We start from the raw sequence: 21035 nt of genomic DNA on the forward strand, positions 1-21035 counted from the left end.
ATCATAACCCATAGGAAACCATGTTAAATGGACTGTTGTAGGGTTGCACCAATATCGGTATGCCTACTGGCTCGGTTCTTTCAGCTGTGTACAGCTCAGAAATGTACACAAATTAATACAGCAATCATCGGTTGTTAAGGAGCGGGGCTGCCACGTCCTTAACAACTGATGATTCATTCATCTGTCAGCGGGCTTCCCTGCTGACAGATAAATGTGATTAAAACCAGGAGCAGCTGCTGCTACGGCTCCCTGTAGGATCAGAGCGCTCTCCTGCTGGGTCTCCACTCCATCCCCAGCCTGCAGTGCAGCATGAGAGAGAGCTGGAACAAAGTGAAGCCAGCAGCCGGATGTGCGGCATGAGGAAGGCCCAGTCTCTGAAGGGAGGGGATCATGCTCTGCTTCAGTATGTCACAGTACATGTTGGCATTCATGGTTCCCTCAATGAACTGTAGCTCCCCAGTGCCGGAAGCACTCATGCAGCCCCAGACCATGACACTCCCACCGCCATGCTTGACTGTAGGCAAGACACACTTGTCTTTGTACTCCTCACCCGGTTGCTGCCAAACAAGCTTGACACCATCTGAACCAAAAAGGCTGATCTTGTTCTCATCAGACCACAGGACATGGTTCTAGTAATCCATGTCCTTAGTCTGCTTGTCTTTAGCAAACTGTTTGTGGGCTTTCTTGTGCATCATCTTTAGAGGAGGCTTCCTTCTGGTACGACAGCCATGCAGACCAATTTGATGCAGTGTGTGGCATATGGCATGAGCACTGACAGGCTAACCCCCCACCCCTTCAACCTCTGCAGCAATGCAGGCAGCACTCATACGTCTATTTCCTAAAGACAACCTCTGGATATGACGCTGAGCACGTGCACTCAACTTCTTTGTTCGACCATGGCAAGGCCTGTTCTGAGTGGAACCTGTCCTGTTAAACTGCTGTATGGTCTTGGCCACCGTGCTGCAGCTCAGTTTCAGGGTCTTGGCAATCTTCTTATAGCCTAGGCCTTCTTTATGTAGAGCAACAATTCTTTTCTCAGATCCTCAGAGAGTTCTTTGCCATGAGGTGCCATGTTGAACTTCCAGTGACCAGTATTAGAGAGTGAGAGTGACAACACCAAATGTAACACACCTACTCCCCATTCACACCTGAGACCTTGTAACACTAACGAGTCACATGACATTGGGGAAAGTGGCTAAATGGGCCCAATTTGGTCATTTTCACTTAGGGGTATACTCACTTTTGTTGCCAGCGGTTTAGACATTAATGGCTGTGTGTTTGAGGGGACAGCAAATTTACACTGTTATACAAGCTGTACACTCACTACTTTACATTGTAGCAAAGTGTCAATTCTTCAGTGTTGTCACATGAAAAGAAATAATAAAATATTTACAAAAATGTGAGGGGTGTACTCACTTTTGTGATATACTCTATACCAAACAGTACAGGCAAATTTCGGTTGCTTCTGTAGATTTGAGTGGAAATCACAGCGGGGCTTTCATGGTTTGAGGAGCATCCATGTGTACATATATTTAATAATTTAGAAGCAGAGAAGCAGATTTGAAAAGGGATTACCAAAAAAAGGTGTGGAGAAATCCTTCCTGCATTGTTTATATTCACCCATGTGAGGTCTAAATTTGCTTTAGGGAAACTATTACAAAGTTAGGTCCATGCAATAAGTACAAAGATGATGCTTATTCACAATTTTAGATTGCAATAGCAGCAGCAGTAGTATATGACGGCCTTCATATACTTTGTGTGATTCAGAATTGTAAATAAAACTAATCTTCATATTTACGGTGTGAACCTGACTTTGTAAGAATTGCAAATTGCTTTTTAGTGTAGCAAAAGCTGTAGGGTTGGCAGTTGTCAGAGGGTGATCTGAACTGAATCCACAGGTGGCAACAAGTTCCTTATTGTTATCATCCTAAACAGTCCATTTAATTTGTCTTTATTCTGGAAGATCCTTGTTCTAGCCTTCACTCCTAGTTGAACATCCCTCTTTTACATAGGGGACTGGTTCGTCGTCATTGACAGTGGGAACCACACTACAGAGCCGTTGCAATAGGAGCATGTGCATTACTTTGTTAATTTTTTCAATGCAGATTTTAAATCAAGCCCTCACTAATAAAAGTGAGTGTTAGCAAATATGTTTTATTGCAGACATATACTATCTTGAGCACTCTCCCTCACTAGTAGCATCTTGCTGACCTGAAGATCTTCTAAGTTTTACATTTTTTTTCTAGCCCCTACATAAATATTAGTACTTTATTATTATTATTATTTTGCTTTATTGTGGCTTATATATTTTTTAATAGAAGTCTAAAGAGCAATATTTAAACAGACCTAAATAAAAATAGGCTTGGATCATTCATTCTTTGTTGATCTCACTTCAAAATCTTTGTCTTAAAAAGTTTAGCCCATCCATAACCAATGGTAAATATTCTTTTTAAATATCATGGACATTAATCAATTGATTTTCCTATTACACATAATTGTATTGTTTATTAAAATGGACCTAAATGAATATCCAAAATCAATACTTAACAGCAATCTGGGATGCTAGCTGCTTGCTTCTGTGTGGTATTGTTTATTGGCTCTTTATTGATCTATTTTGTGTCATTTTGTTATGCTGATGCTTGATTTATATGGCGTTTCTGCATCACCGATATCTGAAAGCTTCTGTTTTTATACACATTTTTCTGTATAAAACCAGTATTGTGTAGCTTTGTTAGTAGTATTAAGTGTTTGCAATGGACCAAATTAAAATATGGGTTAGGATCATAGTGACCCTTGTGTATAAACAAAAAAAAATACAGGAAGAAACAAATGTGAGCAGCGCAAACGAACCAAACAGTTGCTAGCTGTAATTTTGTGTTCCACATTTGTTAAACTGAAAAAGTGGCTTTGTAAGCTACTAAACATTTGCAACATTATGGAACAAGTCAAGTTAAATTTAAATATATACTACTAGAAACACTTTAAAAGTTGCAGCTAGAATGTGAAAGGGGTCATAATATGACTTTACACGGGGAAGCTTTTGCATGATGTGTTTTTGGAACTGTTGTGCAACAATCATGTCTTTTATATAGGTTTTTATCAGTTGTATTTAGGGACTTCATTGTGGAAATTCTCTAATATTTTCTGCGGAAGTGACATGGAACCACACTGCATTTTCTTGAAAACAAGAAGAGGGTAGCCATACATGATGTAATTTTCTCTCCGTTTAACCATGGGTTTAAGGAAAGAAAATCATTAAGGTCACCCCTCAACGCAGTCAATGTTGATGGGGGAATCCCTCTCAGAGCGCTATTGTATTCTGACAGCAGGAGGTTTCCTTGCCATCAGAATTCAATGATCACTACTGTATTAAAGTCAATGTATCGGCTTCAGTACAACCAGCCTGCCCATACATGGATCAAATTTTTAGAATTTCGATCCATCTATGGCTGGCTTAACTTGTTATATATAAACACTGTATCTGTGAGATAAAGTAAAGTTTAGCGAAGATTGTTTTCATTGGTAAATGGAAGATGAGATACTTTTATGAGTGTGCATGATTCACTGTAGGTCAGGTATTTTCATCTGACCAATAAAATTCGTAACACATTACACTGTGTCTGGTGCGCTGGATCAAAACACACCATTTTCTGCAATATGCACCTTTCCTAGTGTGGCATAGTAACATGTAAAACATGACTAAAAAATACCACATTAAAATTGTTGAATTTAGCCTTAAAGCACATCTTCAGTGTATCTGAGCACCACAAACCAAAATCACTATTTAATTCATTCCTAATATTTAAAGCAAACTCACTCACCTATCCATCCATATCTTCATGCTTTATTATGCTGAGAAATCAATTTGAAAAATGCCCCCTAGCATTTCTAACCATGGCCATCTTGCGTATTGGCAGATGATTCATGTTGCCTTTACTTCCTGGAGTCCCTTTGCCCTTACTTCAAGCATGCAGGCAGGTGGGTGTGCTTCGCGGATAAAACCCCTCCTGAAGACTCCGGGGATATATGATGTAATTTGCCTAGGCATGGAAACCAGGAAGTAGCTTAACTACTTCCTGACCGCCGTATAGTCAAATGACGGTGGTCAGGATCCTCTCTTGTTCTGGGATGATGTCATATGACGTCGCCCCAGCCTCACCAAGGTTACGCGCCCGCAGGGGCGAGCCACGTGCTGATCACGGGGGCGCCATGTTCCAGGGACACGGCACAACCCTGATCTTGGTAAGGAGCCGATGACGCAGCTCTTTACCCATTTGATCAGCTGTGTCCAGTTACAGATGATCACATGTAAACACGGAAATCCGTTTATCGTCTCTCCTCCCCTCACATTGACAGTGTGTGAGGAGAGGAAAGCTGATCAGGAGGATCTCCTCACAGGGGAGACCTGTACAGATAATCAAGGCACTGATTATCAGTGCAGCCTCAACAGTGCCCAGCAGTGATGTCAGTCAGTGTTGCCTATCAGTGCCGCCTATCATTGCCCATAAGTGTAACCTTATCAGTGCTGCATATTACTGCCACCTCATCAGTACCCTTCAGTGCTGTCCCATCAGTACAGCCCCATCAGTACAGCCCCATCGCAAAGGAGAAAAATTACTTACTACATTTTCTGACAGAAACTAAGAAAAACTGTTTTTTTTTTTTTTCAAGATTTTTGGTCTTTACTAATTTTTTAGCAAAAATTTAAAAACCCAGCAGTGAAAAACACCAAAATAAAGCTCTATTTGTGTGAAAAATTCAATTTGGCTACAGTGTTGCATGACCACGCAATTGTCATTCAAAGTGTGACAGCACTGAAAATTGGCCTGGGAAGGAAGGGGGCGAAAGTTCCAGTATTGAAGCGGTTAGGAAATGTAAAATAAAGTTTAAAACAAGTAAATATATCCATTTACTAATGCTAACAGGATAAGGATTGAAAATAGTCAATGTTGATTGAGAGTATAAAGTTCGACTTTAAAGGAGGTTCAGTCTAAATTGTTACTTTGTTGAGCTGGATCCTGTGACCTGAATTATCCTACAGATGTTTTTTGGAGAAATTGTGTGCCTCCATTTTGGTCCTACTTTAGCAACCATTGCAGTTATTTATTTCCTACCTATGGGATTTTTTTCTATCATTGATAACCAGCAATTTGGGATGTAGATTTTATGGACTGTACAGAATTGGAACTCTGACAGAATCATGTTGCTACTGTCCTCAAGATTTGCAGTGGGCAACTGGGTGAGTTGGCTCCCCAAAATCCATATGTTAATGTTTTGCTATTGTAAAGAACGGGCAGTTTTGGGGGGAAAAAATCCCCTTTAAAGAGGTTGTAAACTCGTTTCAAAGTTTTTTTTTTTTTTTTTGTTTTTTTTTACAACCTGAAAGACAAACACATAATGAGCTAGTATGCATCGCATACTAGCTTATTATGAGATACTTACCTTACAACGAGCCTCCGCCGTGCCGCTCACTCACCTGTATGCCGGGCGACATGTTCAGTAGCCTGTCTTCCGGGATCGCGGCATCCGGCCATCTGATTGGCCGGAGCCGCGGTGACGTCACTCTCGCGCACGCGCGCGGGAGCCGACGGTCACGGCACAGGACTCTGAAGGAACGGCACCAGCGGCAGTTCCTTCAGAGCGCATGCGCCAGTGACGTCACTGGCTGCATGTAAGGTAAATATCTCCTAAACGGTACATGTTTAGGAGATATTTACAGTACCTATAGGTAAGCCTTAATATAGGCTTACCTATAGGTACAAGTTACAGAGGAGGGTTTACTTCCTCTTTTAAGTGAACTAAATACATGAGGGTAATAGTAATCTACTATCTTTTAGTAGATCCTTACCTGCTCTTCTTCTGTTAAATATTAGCTTTTAATGGCCATTTAAAACTGATTGTTATGTGGCAGTGTGTGTGTTTAATGTTGTCACCAGATTAATGGAGTTTTTCTTTAAGAAGGCAGACATTAAAAAGCTGGATTCCTTTTTTCCCCCCAGAAATGATGGCAACCATCTCTTTGACCAGCAATTATGTTTCACCTGTTCTCATATAAAAGTTCCTTTTGAGGCAGTTGAGTTGTATTTCAAGTAGACGTTCCACAGCTTAAGCTGAATAGTAGAGAACTAATACTTATTAAATATTTCTCTAGTAGTTTAAACTTATATTGTTAGAATTTGTTAATCCTTGATTATTTGTAATATTTTTTTTTTATTTATCCTAGCACTAAAGAGGACCAGTTTGCTGTTGGAATTCAGCCGCCTGCAGGGGAACTTCTCCTACCAGTTACAATGTCAGAAACCGATTTCAAGAAAGAGCAAGGTGAGAACTTTCAGCTCTGTAATGACATTTTTATTTGTGACCTAGTGTCATATGATTGATCTTAGACCAGAAAGCAGTAAAGTGCACCTGTCATTAGTTATAAATGCAATTGGAAACGAACAGGGTAGAGAAGGTAAGCACAAATGTGAATATAGTAGTGAAAATATAGCCTATGTGTAAGTGAAGCTTAAAGTGTATCTGAACAAAAATAATTTCAGTTTACTGATCCTTAGTTGTGGTGCTTTATTAGTTTTCATTTTTCACGTTAAGAACATTTTTAGCAGGTACGTATGATAGTTATTTATATTGCCAGAAATGCAGAGTCCTTGTATGTTCATGTGAGCTGAAAAGACAGCAAGAACAATCTTTTTGCTTTTTTAAATCTCATCAACTACCATGTAATCGAGATGAACAAATGCAGACATTTTTGAGTCCAGCTTGTGTGACAACCATGGCTCCTTCTATAGATACAGTGGAAGAGTGTGCATAACTATCCAGGAACAGGAAGCATGTTGTTTGCAGGATCACCCAGGGAAATTACCAGGATTTTGACTATGCTGTAAAATCTTTAAGTTTATTAAATGATACAGGAAAGCTAATTCAGATCCTCAGATTGGTGTTCCCCAGTTCAGAGATGAACTGTGCTGTGGCTAGGCCAAAGGGCAGAGCAATAAACTGAAAATGTTCCACTACCGCAAAGTGCAGGTAGTGCTGAGGAAGCAGACATATAGGGATGTGGAGATAGGAATCTTTGATGTCCACTGTGACGAGAAAATTCCCCAAATGATGGGAAGCACCTTACAAATTGCATATTGACCTTTTGGACCTTTTCAACGTGTCAGACTTTAAGTGTTTTAGGTTTTGAATGGGCTGCATATCACCATTTTGCTTGAACATTGTAAAGAAGTTGGAATATGAACTTTCTGGTTTTGGAATAAAGTTTAGCTTGTGCATCCTCCTAACTCATCTCTAACCAAACATCTAAATCATGCATTTTTTTTTTTTTACTCCAGTCAGCTGCGGTCCAGGTCAGTCCTTGCCCTTACACATAAACGAGGTGACGGGGATAATTTTATTGTCCATGCCCTTATTTGGTCAATGTTGTTGGCTAAATGGTGTAAGATTTAACTGCTTCTTGCAGGGGAATTCAGCTGACCAACTTTTAAGCCACAGCACTCTCCCTATGTGCACTGACATAAGCACCAAGCGGGAGAGTTCCACGCAGAAGCTAAACTCTTTAGGGAAGAGCTCCAAACGCCTGGCATATGAACCTAACCAAAAGACTTCAGGCTCTTTCACCATAAGCTTTGCCCAGACCTGGGAAAACTCCATGGATGCAGTCCTTCTACAGGTCATTAAGTATGAGGATGCAACAGAAAATAGTTTGGGAGCTTTACAAGACCCCAGCCCTGGCACCTTAGACTAAGAAGGTTCTAGCAGTGACAGTTTTAGGTTCTTACAGACCACCTCTTTGAAAATGTTCACTGTGGAACATGAGAGGCTTGGGCATTTGTCCGCCTTGAAGGAGTCCACTTCCTCTGACTTGTTCCCCTCGGTCACCTTCTCCTGATCCAAGAAGGAGGTAGGGGTAAGTCACAAGGTACCTTCTGTGGGGAGGGAGACCTAGACTTCTTATGGTCATCTCTTTCTAAGTCTTCAGATATCTGCCAGTGGTTCCAACACTGTTGTAAAGGCAGCTGAGAATTCTTCCTTGGACACAAAGGTCGCTGAGGACAAAACTCCTAAAGAAGTTAGTGAGAAACTGGATGTTGCTCAAGAGCCAGAGCCAGTTTCCTGTCCCTTAAATAAATTTTTGGTTGAATGTCTCCAAAATAAGGGTGGATAGTCTACGTGGTCCTGAATAGCCTAGTGCCAAATCTGCAATGCTTGCAAAGCCCTTATAAGGAGGGAGTACTTACAATCCTAAGCACTAGCACCAATAAAGAGGTGGTAGCCTCCCAATGTCCCACCACCTGAAGGCTTCAGTGGTTTCTGGTTATGATGTGTGCTTTAAGGGCTAAGTAAATCATTTCCTGCTTAACTGGCATCCTCTATGGAAAAAGGCTGATTTCAAAATGGCGCCCACGAATGCTGCTTGTGGCCTCTCAGCTGTGCACACAGATACAAGTTATGAGAACAAATCAATGAATTTAACAGAGCAGTACATGCACCATTAGATGCCCACGACACCCTCCAGTGGCCCAAACAATCTGGGCCCTCAGTCCCCCAAGTCACCTAAAGGTAGAGAAACTACACCAGAGGGCCCTCCCGCAACAGGGACACTTGCACGTAATCAGAGCAGAGCCAGGGAACTGGCTTAAACTTCACCTTCTCCTGGATAGACAGACCCCACAGGGTCTTTATGGATTGGGTTCTATTGCAGCAGACCATAACCCTAGGCCTGTAAAGCACCCATCACACAGATGCAACTGCCTTCCATAGTGAGCGCCACAAGCAGGGTCAAGTGTCAACACAGCTTTATATGTCTTCCTCGTTCTTCCACTGCCACAAGAGTTAAGGTATTGCCCCTCAAGGATGTACCCATTCGTAGGTATGGATCAAGAAAACTGTCACTGCTGTAGAGCACCGATGTTCAGCAGAGGAAGGTAGTTCAAGTAGAAATCCATGCATTAAAACAGAAAATGCTCTCAGAAGAATGTTTGCACAGTTCATTTTAGATTCACTAAATCTATGCAATATGAAGACTTACATTACGTTTCCAATCAATCTGTATGCAATTAGACAGACCCTGGCACTACATATTTGTTGATAGATGTAAAGAAAATTGTACAGTCCGATTATAACATTATTGCTGAGCTTAAAGCCGTACTATACTTTAAACTATACTTTTAAAGTCATCTCTGCTCTTTGTGTTACATTGTTAAATAATCCTAAAAATGTATTTTCTTGCACCCTTCCTTGGAGGAAATTTTTAAATCGTAATTTGGTTGTACTTCTGTTGAAACTCAGGTAGCCACATCTTGTCCTGTCTTTAGAAATTCTGGGTGTTTTGTTGTTAGTAAAGACGGGCAGCTGTAAATAATAATGTGTGCTGGGATATAGATAACCTGTCACAAAAAAAGCATGGTCACAGTCAAGATTGTTTAACAAGAATGTTGCTTCTGCCTGGCATTGCTTTTATGTACAGTATTGTCATTGTATTGGGGTATTTTGGTACTAAGTACTGGGGAGCAATAATAGTATGAAACAGCCAGGTAGACTATACTCAAGTTGTAGATTCGGTGATAACACTCTGGATCACGATGCAAGACAAAATGCATGATCAAGGTGCAGCAATGCGCAGAGCCCCAAAAATGCCAATCTGGGCACAGCGAGGCTAAGCAGCATGATCACAGGGTACCAATTTGGTACAGTAAAGGATAGTCCAGAGTACCAACATTGTGATCTTGGCACAGTAAGGGTAAGCAACAGGAATGTGGGATAGACATTTGGCATAGCAAGGAGCACAACACATAGATTTACAAACTTATGTTGTAGGTGTGCAACCATCTAAAACTGTGTTGGCTTGGCGATGGAGATCCGAGCAGGATCGTCTGCAGAGTTAAGGCCTTAGAGTGTCCTTCTGGAGAGAGATTGCCAGGTCCTGGGAAAGGTGAAGGTACGGGATGACCTGGCTGCTGCATAAGGTTCACCAGGCAGCACACAGGAGGGTGGTGAAAGATGACAAGGGCAGACTGACACAGGAATGATTTGCTTGGGTTTAGGTGGGAAAAGAGGGAAGTCGAAAACCTGGCCACAGGTACAGGCAGCAAGGGGCTCGCAAAAGCAAAGGTGTTCCTCCCACTAGCCCCTGAGAAGCACAATATAGTGCTCAGGCAGCCCTTGGCATTACACTGCCATAGCTACAGACTCCACCTAATTCGTAAGTGCTGAGTGGGTGGAGTTGCATCGCATTTTTACTGGTTCTGTGGCTCCGGACCTACACCCTAAAGAGGACTTATATTCATTTTAAGTGACTCTGTCGCAGTACTCATTTAATTTTTTATTTTATTTTTTTCAATCAAACCATACTCTTCTTTTTTTGCGGTCTGTGACTTTTAATGCCACTTTTATCAAGAGAAATGTTTCTTTGAAGTATATAGGGAAACCAACACCTCACCAAAGCCCAGCACAACTATCACTGGTTCCTCCTGATGTCCTCCACTTCAATACTGTATTCTATAAGGTGTGGAGATCAGCAGGAGGAACAAGTTGTGTTGATCCAGAAGTTGACCCTCTTCTTTCACAGGTATGGTTAAATTAAAAAAAAAAAACGGACAGGGATGCTTTAATGTTTTATATAAATGTGAATACAATCGGCTAGTTTCTATGTGTATACATAGTACATAGGAGCAGCTTTGTTCCCACAGCTGATTGGAAGCCCTTCTTCAGTGCTAATTGGTAGCCATAGATCACATGATGTAGACTGGAGCTGGGTGACTTTACTTTTTTATTCATGGCAAACAAGGAGTCCTCTTTTACCTACAATGTTGTGATTTGATAATACTGATAAGTGCCCTACTGATTGATGTAAGGGGTTGAGTTTTAATGATAGGTCCTCTTTAAAGGTAAAGTTGCCAAGAAGGTGCCTTAGACCAGTGTTTCCCAACTCCGTTCCTCAGGGCCCACTAACAGGCCAGGTTTGGAAGAAAACTGAAATACATCACAGGTGATATAATTTGCTACTCAGTGATTGCAGTACTCTAGTCTGCATCTCCCCAAGGTAATACTTAAAATCTGGCCTGTTAGTGGGCCCTGAGGACCGGAGTTGAGGACCACTGCCTTAGACCATGTCCAGATGGTCTGTATAAACTCAGGTGTTTCCACTGGCCTTCAACTTTTCCCTGACATTACAAATATAGTACTATACCCTTAGTAGCATACAGTGACATGAAGGGCCCGGTTATGAAGCAGCCATTTGTCTTTATTGTCCTCCTACCACTTCTTTCATGATAAAACCGCCTCCAACACAATTATAAAGCATTGGTATGTGCGTTATACTTGTGGTTGGCGCTTTGCTTGCTGTAGCACTGTAAAGCAAGCAAACCTTATCTACTGTAATAGGGGAAAAATGTGTGGCAGAAAGAGAAGGAAACCTGTCACATGACCTGTGTGTGTTTTCTCTACAAGGATTTGCTGAGAATGCAACCACAGGACGTTGCAAGTTCTAAACTGCACTCTGTATTTCATAATTAAAATGTAAAATACCAGCACAGTGTGGAATATGGATCATCTTTATAAATGGGCTCTATATTAACACCAAAGACTTTATACATCTGTTGCTGGCAGTAAAGGATAGCAGTAAACCTAGAGGTTAGAAACGTAACATTTTGGCCCCATATTCCCTGAAACACTTTTTTTTTTTTTGTTCATCTAGTTTAAAATAAGTATATATCCTGAAATTGGAATTTCCGAATAAAATTGAGGTTTGTAAGAAACTTTAAGGCTTTGTGTAAAAAATATGGATTTTGTAAGTTATGTTATTGATGTTCTATTGTCATCTTTCTTGCTGTTTTTGCTTTCTGCTGGCTTAAGCCTTCCTTGCTGCTTTATCGCTGGTCTGCAAGTTAAGGTGAGTGCACAGCTTGTCATCTGTCTTCAGGCATTAGTGATAAATAGAATTATAGTGTTTCTGTCATGATCCTTTTTATGTGCTGTATGCAGTAATTTTGTATATTGCAATAAAGGTAATGTTTTAGAATACAACAACATGATCGTAGTTGACTGTTATAGGAAATGCACCTGCTCAAATAGCTCCTATTACTGCAATGATATGTGTCTAGAATAGGATACAAAGTACTTTGGAAATGCAAAGCCTGCTGAGCCTTTTATGCTCTGCTCAGGCATGGTTCATGGACAGATATTTTCTCAATCCTTGTTTAATCTACGCTAAGGGGCATATTTAGAAAACAACGAATGTCATTTTCACCAAACATTCACAGGTGGATCATTCAGACTCATTCAAGAGACATGCAACTGGATGATTCACCTGCAATAAAAGTTTGGTGAATGTCAGATTCACTGCTATACAAATATGATCCTAAGGTTGTGGCAAAGCAACTTGTGCTGCTTATACTTTATTACCAGATATGCTAAGGATTTCTTGGGGGAGGGGGAAGCGTGTTTATCAAAGTAAAGGACAACTTGCCCCAAAGCTATCAGTTCTGTAAGGTTTTGGTCAGTTTCAATTGTTCTGTATGTGTTACTTTATTTGCCTTAACAGTTGATCTGTAAGGGCAGGCTTTCAGGAGACTCTCACTCTTCATTGGTTCAATTGCAGTACTAAGTCCTGGAGGTCTAGGAAAAGGCAAAATCAAAATCTGCAATCCAGGTAACATTCTGTGAAAGGGAAAGCTGTCATGAGACTACAAGTGCAGGGATCAAGTATTCTCCACTCTGCTCATTATAGCCTAGGTGTTGTCACCATGAGCACCAAATATGATAGGTTGCAAAATTAAAGTTACAGTAGATTACATAAAATATGTATTGTGTATTATGGTAAACATAGTGGTCTCTTGGTTTTTTTTAATAAATGTGAATTTCTATTTAAAAAATTGCACATGTGACTGTAAAAACTCTTCAGTGCCATATCTTTATGGATTCCTGATGATCCTGCTAGTAAGATTGCTGGCACGCCAACAGCCATGCATTCAGAGCAGCTCCCTAGTGTAAACAGGTCCTTAAAGCCCCACTCCAGAAAAAAAAGATAAACATCCACGCCCTCAGTGGAGCTTCCCACAGGCAGCAGACTGGACACAGGAATATCAAGCAGGAACACAGCAGCAAAAAACCTTCAGATCAGCGGACAGGTAGTAGGCTGATGTGTTAGCTGTGGCATCTTGCCGTTGTGTAGACAGGACCATCGTCCTAGAGACTGCATGCTGATGGTAAACCAGGCACAGAAACTCTAGACTGGCACAAAGTCAGGCAATCTAATTCAGTAACTGACAGTTTAAACAGGTGTAGTAGCGTTAGCAGAAGCAATGTCCAGGTCCGGGTCAACAATAGACAAAGCCAGTCAGAAAAATAGAGTGCAAATAAAATTATAGTCTAGGTGCAAGCCAGGGTCGTTACTGGCAGATAACAGAAACAGGACAAGGCAAGTCAGGTTGGTAACAAATAGTCAGGCATGAAGTCACAGATCAATTTCATAGGTAACATAGACTAGGTAGCACTGGCCGTGTGCAACTGACCAATATAAATATCCTCTTTGGTGCCATGATCAGCAAAGTGATACACATGCTTTCACACACGCATATGCACAGCTAATGCCACCCTGTGATGTGAGGCCACCCTGCCCATGGATGTTGAAACCGACGTGCCACGTGTCATGACCTGCCTGATGTTGCCTTCTTTTACTTTCTGTAATATTGTTAGTGCAAATAAAAAAAAAATAAATGAATGGACAGAACTGAAACTGTTCGTATTTCAGAAAACACTCCCAGAGAACAGATGGTGTTTCCTTTAATAGCTAAAAAAAGCTGCTGGGAACATGTATGATACACAGAGCAGAACCTACATATGGGCAGCAACCTAATGGTCATGGTTTGGGCAGAACAGGTCTCTAGGGAAGCCTTTTTCAATCAGGATGCCTTGAAGTTTCTTCAGGGGTGCCTTGGCAAAATGTCTAAAAATTTCCCCAAAATTGTATACAAGCCAGAGGATAGATGAAACTTACCTTTTAAGTTACACAAAGCCACGGGATTTCATTGTACAACATTACAACCTTCTAGCTGCCAGCCTCCTAGCAACCAATGACATCAGTTGATAAGGAGGATATCCGTTGCCTATATATCATCCTTGTTTGATCCTCCCTTTCCTCTCTCCATCAGCTTTTGGGGGTCTCATTAGCTAAGTGATGGAGAAGAGAAATATTGGAATATTAGTCAGTACCAGTCTGCAAAAGTTTATTTGCTTTGTAAGAATATCACCTCTTACGTTGGGTGTCCTATGTGATGTTGCTGCATTATGTGAAACTATTCAAATAGTTTTACATTTTAGAATGGGAAGCGTCAAGACTGTCCATAATTTTGGAAGGTACCTCGAGATTGTCCATAATTTTAAAGGGTGCCTTGATTGAAGAAAGCTTGAGAAACACTGCTCTAGGGCATACCATATACATCCTAGGTCCTCAACTGTTTAAAGTTTCCTCCCTCTGCTTCACCATTTTATGTTAATTTAAAGAGACACTTAACCAAAATAAGAAATATATATTTGAGTTGTGAAAATCTGCTTGCCTATTTTATTAAAATCTGTAACTAGGTTTAAACATGTGTTTATCATCAGGTACTTGTAGGGCAACAGGATTAGAAGAAACCACCTACGTACAGTTAGTGTTTTCTTGTTTTGTAGATGTTCTCAAGAGGGTTTTGTAGTAATAAGTTTAGAGAAGCCATGACTGTAGATCAAGAACAAACACACATTTGCTCCTTTTCTGCATGTAGTACAATGGTAGACTTTGGAAATTTTGTGTAAAAATAATATCCCCCCTACAAGACCATTAATTTCATACAATAAAATCGATACGGTTGCAGCAGGAATTTAAAGCAAGTTGTGCTTCCATGTTTGTTGGAGCACCTCAGAGATGCTGAAACCTGAAGGGACCTGATAATACAAATGCCAACTTGCAAGAAAGTTAATGAATAGTTTCTGGTCTGGGGAAAAAAAATCCTATTTAGCCTTTCTATTCATGTTGCTGTAACCACTATTTATCATCTGTCACTGTGGATCCACTTTTCCTGTCTGCAGCTGCACAGAAAGAGTAAGAATGGTGACTGAGAAACCTATTAGGCTACGTTCACATCTAGGCGTTGCTATTTTTCAGGCATTTATTCGGGCGTTTTACAGGCGTTTTGTGCAGGCGTTTTTAGGTTGACAAGTGACCAATGAAAAAAATAAAAACGCCTGTAATGTGCCAAAAAAGAAGCTCATGTACTTTTTTGTGCGACTGGCGTTTTGCTTAAGGTGACAGAATGCTCAGATGTGAACAGGAGCCATTGAAATGAATGGGAGATTAGCCTTGTTGGGCATTTTTAGAGCTGAGGCTTAGAGAATAAATTCGACCAAAAACGCATGTGAACAGAGCCTCACTTCAGATTGCGGTTGCAATGTGTACACACAGATTCCTGTAACTTGTTTTCTAATTTATAACAAACTCTAGGTATTGGAATCTTGCAATTGCGTGAAGCAAAGAGCAGGCAATTCGCATCACGTTTACATGAAAATGTATTCACTGAGAGAACAGGATTATTTGCACCTTAATTTCAGAGAACACATATATTTTTTTTTTTTTTTTTTGCAGTTTATAAGAGCCAAGGCTCATGTACACAGCCATTAGTTTCAGAAGGAAATCATGTGCAGTATGCTTTCAGATGCTTGTGATTTGCTTCATCTTACCACTGCATTGCTGTGAGCTGCTTCTGTGTTGCTTCAAGCCTATCTGAAAATAAACTGGGTTAGGCAGTTGCACATATAATATGTGAATATGTAAATCAGAAGCAGATTATGCACGTCAGGTTGTAATATGTGTAGACATTTTAAGATAGAACATGTTTGTGTGGTAAATAATGGAATTCCTGCCTACCTAGAGTTCTTCTTTAAACATTTGACCTCCGGAAGATTTACACCATCCCCCCCCCCCCCCCCCCCCCCCCCATGACCAGACATTTATTTTGCTATACTGCATTGTGTTACTTTAACTGACAATTGCGCGGTTGTGCGACACTGTACCCAAATAAAATGCATGTCCTTTTTTCCCCACAGACAGAGCTTTCTTTTGGTAGTCTTTGATCACCTCTGCATTTTTTTTTTTTTTGTGCTATAAACAAAAAAAGACCAACAATTTTGAATAAAAAAAAGGTTTTTATACTTTCTGCTATAAAACATATCCAATAAAAAAGTTGAAAAATCTAATTTCTTAATCAATTTAGTCCAATATGTATTCTGCTACGTATTTTTGGTAAAAAAAGAAAAAAAAAATCACAAGTATATATTGATTATTTTGTGCAAAAGCTATAGCGTCTACAAACTATAGGATGTTTATTTTTTTTCACTAGTAATGGCGGTGATCAGCGACTTGACATTGCAGCGGACATTCTGACACTGACGAACACTTTTGACACTTTTTGGGGACCTGTGACACTAATACAGTGATTAGTGCTAAAAAATAAGCACGGTCACTGTACTAATGACAGTAGCAGGGAAGGGGTTAACATCAGGGGGATCAAAGGGTTAACTGTTTTTTTGTACTGTGGAAGGCCCTTTTACTAGGAGAAGGCATGGGTTCATGTACCTGCTTTGCAGAGACACAGCTTACATGCATTTCCTCCTTACAAAACGGTGATCTGCCTTTTTCTCATAGGCAGATTGCCATTCTGTCTCTGTACCGAACAATCAGTGGGTGCCGATGGACATCGAGTCCGTGGTACCCGCTCCCGCCGTGTATAATCACGGTGGGAGCGAACCGGCGGCGGCACGCATTCGCGCCTACTACCTAGAAGAGCCATGTCGGGTATATATACGTGATCTGGCACAGAGGTGCCGCCTTGTAGCAGTAAAACTGCTAAAGGGTGGACCTTGAATGGTTAAATATTAAAATTTAGGTAAGATAAAAGATTTGTATAAAGGTGACAGCTGATCAGCTGATGACCATATTCATATCGCCTTAGGTGAAGTTTGAAAACTTTTTTGTGCAGAAGTAAAACACAAGTTTATCCTGCACGCTCTTAGACCACAGTATACCTTTCTATTTTGGAAGGACATCGCTTGAAATTTAGAGCCAAGGTGTTCACTTTGTTTTATTAAGATTTATGAATCTATCTCTTAAATCCCCTGCAAGCAAGATGCTAATTCTTTAACTAGTTGGACATTTACTATTCTCTGCCCCTTAACCACCTCAAGCAATCATATTTGATGCCCTTTAATTAGACCGGCATTTTTTTTTTCCTCGGGGTTCTTTTCCACCTCAGCAATCGAGACAATACATTTGCTTACCATGCTGCTCTCCTAAGTGTTCTTTTGCATGTAAATTAATCTTAATTCAGTTTACACTGTCATGCTGAGTGGTACAAATTGCCTATAACAATAAAACAGCACGAGTTAAAATGGGAGGGGGCTGGGCAGACAGGTTGAGTGTGTGCTTGTACCAATAGGATGTTACTTTTCTTTATGCCGATACATTAGTTGGCATTAATGAATCTCCTCTTCTGAACAGCATGGTATAGTTGATTTTTTTTAATTTTACTTCAATGGAGCAGTACCTGGTCTTTCATTGAGGAAGTTAGACAAAGCATTAATGACTGGAGTGTTAAGGTTAAATATGAAGCCATGCTTCCACTTGTATGAGTGCTATCCATCTTTCCATTTGCAGGGGCTTGACAAAAAAGTCCTTGCTTTGTATGAAATTTCCTTTAATTATGAGCTTCAGGAAACAGGCTTTTAACATAAACATAGTTGCATTCATTTATTGAACATTTGCTCTTCAATATAGCTTAATGGAGTAGGTTTAAATCCTAAATGAGTGTACACATCTCCCGGCACTGTTAGGTCATTCTGTGCTCTCTGCTTAAAAGCTAGTATATACTGTCTGCGTTTTCTTTTCTTCAGCCCTCCCTTCCTCTGCTGCTCTGACTGCTGTATAATAGTCTAGTTAAACAGGCAAAAATAGCATGTTATGTTCCTCAATATCATGGCATTGCTGTGCGGTATGCTAGTTGCTAACTTTTTAGTACCCCTTTGCTGATGAATACATTTGAAATACTTGCCTAAAAGTAAACATTACTTTGGAAATGTATGGGTTCTACCATTGCTGGCTACCACCTGCTGATTGGCTATTATGCTGAGGCTGGCTTCAATACCTTTAAATACTGACCCTCCCAACAACTATGTGTGTAAGGGAAGTAAAGTAAAGTCAGATGTCCTTAAAAAAGTAGTGAAGCTAGGGGGTCACCCTGAAAGTCTGGCAACTGCCATTGTCAGAATGTAAAGACAGCAAAAGAAACCTCCAATAATGCCGATGGTAATGGCGCAAAAGGAAAGAATTCAGAGCCCATGCATCAAAAGTATATAGTACATGCAATAAGTCCAATAGTATCTATGGTAGACTCTGCATTAGCGGCAGTTGTCCCAAGAGTAAGCCAACACTGTCATAGAAACATAGAAGAGAAAAAAGTGCTATCTAAACGCAGTGAGTTAAAAAAAAAAAAAAACAGTTTTAATGCGGCAGTGGTAATAAAAACTTGCTAAAAATGAAGAAAAGGCATGTCTTTTCTTCATTTCTTGTACGTTTTTATTACCACTGCTGCATTAAAATTTTAACTCACTGCACTTAGATGGCGCTTCCTTTTTTTTTCTCTTGAATGGCAGCCTCCATACTGACAACACAGTACAGTCTCACTGTACGTTAGAGGTAACCTTTGCTGTTTAAAGTGCGTGTTTGGGGGGAAAAAAATCCACACCTCTGAAATAGATTTACATGTCCTGATGTCTCTTTAAAAGCACTGCAAGTATAAACAGATTACCATTTTATCTTTTATAAATTCAGTGTGATCTCTACTTCCTGTAGTGTCAACAATTCTACCTCTGCTGCACTAAAATTCCAAGTTATCAGTCCTGCCTGATTTCTTGACTGTAGACCACCACCTCTCCTCTCATCTCATAACATATGTAGGAGGTGTCCTGTTGTAAAACAAAGAAGAGTAATCATTCATAGGTGACCATACTGCTCTGATTCAGCTCACTACAGGAAGTTAGGAGCTCACTGAACTTCTTGCAGATCAACAGGTATTTTTCCATGTATTTAGCTTTTTTAGGAGACAAAACATGGAGAAATGAACATGTGTCCAAGAGGGGTTCCATATTTTTTCTTTTTCCCCAAAAGTTACAGAATCTTCCCATGTGCTCAGACCATTTTTTTAAATTTGTATGTGGAGGTAGTCTTTCTGTAATTGCGAAACAGCCAACTGCTTGTACATGAATACCACACATTCAACCTTGCAATTGTAAATGTTCTCAGGTCTTATTGCCAACAGGGCCATCTCGGTGCTGGTGTATGAGACCAATAGGTAGAATGGTATAGTGCATTCATAGTACAAGAGCTGGCTTTAGAACTGTCATATCTTAACCCCTTGACGACTAAGCCTTTTTTTTTCTGACACTTGTTTACAAGTTAAAATCAGTATCTTTTGCTGGAAAATTTCTTAGAACCCCCAAACATTATATATAGATAGATATAATATAATTTTAATTAATTTATTTATTTTTTTGCAGAGACCCTAGAGCAGTGTTTCTCAACCAGGGTTCTTAGGTACCCTAGGTTTCCTCCAGAGGTTGCTAAGTGTTCCTTGAGCAATGGGCAGTTTCTGCCTCATAGATAAGTTCCCCCTGACACCATTGATCTTTTTAGCTATCTGGAAGAAGGTAATTCTTCCCATTGTCCTCAATTGTAAGGAGCATTCATTCACTGACCATCACACTAATGTATCATGAGTTGTAAATATGGTCATTTTTAGCAGGGGTTCCCTGAGATCTGAAAATTATTTTAAGGGTTCCTCGGTGTTGAAAAGGTTGAGAAAGGCTGCCCTAGAGAATAACATGGAGATTGTTGCAATACTTTGTCACACCATATTTGCCCAACGGTCTTACAAACGCAATTTTTAAAAGAAAAATACACTTTCATGAATAGAAAAACAAAACCGTAAAGTTATCTAAATTTTTTGTATAATGTCAAAGGTGATGTTACGCAGAGTAAATAGATACTTAACATGTCATGCTTTAAAATTGTGCACGTTTGTGAAATGGGGACACAAACTACGGTACCTAAAAATCTCCATAGACAATTCTTTAAAAAATTTTAATGGTTACCAGTTTAGAGTTACAGTGGATTATTGCTCTTGCTCTAACGAACGCAGCGATACCTCCCGTGTGGTTTGAACACTGTTAACATTTGAGGGTGCGACTTGCGTATGCTTTCGCTTCTGTGTGTGAGCACGGAGGGATGTGGCGCTTTAAATTTTTTCTTTGTTTTATTTTTACACTGTCACTTAAAAAAAATATATATAAATAAATGTATTTTATTGCTGTCACAAATAAACCTCTCTTGTGACAGCAATAGTCATGTCAGGTTTTTTTTTTTTTTTTGGAGGGATCCTATAAGAGAGCGGGCTGTGACCTAACTTCTCTGTTGACATCACAGAGGCGGTTCAGGCTCGGGCATCATCACAACCATGGAGTCAGGATCTGCCCACATGCATGGACTAGCACCCAGCTCAGCCTCTCATCGAGCCGCTGAGAGCCTGAGCCAGCCACTCCTGCCCCCTCCACAGGTCAGCACTCCAGCGAGCAAGGAGGGGGCAGAGCAGAGAGCTGTGACTGACAGCAGCTCTCTGCTCACAGAGCTCAGAGAACCAAGCGATCGGCAGTGTTGGATCCCTTGGTTCTCAGTGTTAGAGGCACCGGGGGACAGATGCAGCATTAGTTCGATGCCCACCTAGGTAAGTGTAAATATAAAAAAAAAAAACATAAATCTCTTTTAAAAGATCTGTCGTAAGTGAAGCCTTTGCTGGCTGGATCTCAAACCACTGGCTCCTGTCTGAGTTACCGCTCCCCACCCCCAACATTTCAGATTATTGGGAAGCTTTGGGAAATACACTGATCTGCCATAACTTTATGACCACGAACAGGTTAACTGAATAACATTGATTATCTTGTTACAATGG

General features: G+C 40.4%; 1 protein-coding gene across 1 annotated transcript in view; it reads left to right on the forward strand.

Moving 5' to 3' along the window:
• Positions 1 to 21035, forward strand: part of AP3B1 (adaptor related protein complex 3 subunit beta 1) — a 553719-nt gene that overhangs the window by 501088 nt on the left and 31596 nt on the right. The window contains exon 25 of the mRNA XM_082265474.1: positions 6224 to 6321. Coding sequence (XP_082121600.1) covers positions 6224 to 6321 — 98 coding nt within the window. The remainder of the gene's footprint in view (positions 1 to 6223; positions 6322 to 21035) is intronic.

Source organism: Pelophylax lessonae, assembly GCF_965119305.1.
Source record: "Pelophylax lessonae genome assembly, chromosome: 1".
Lineage (NCBI taxonomy): Eukaryota > Metazoa > Chordata > Amphibia > Anura > Ranidae > Pelophylax > Pelophylax lessonae.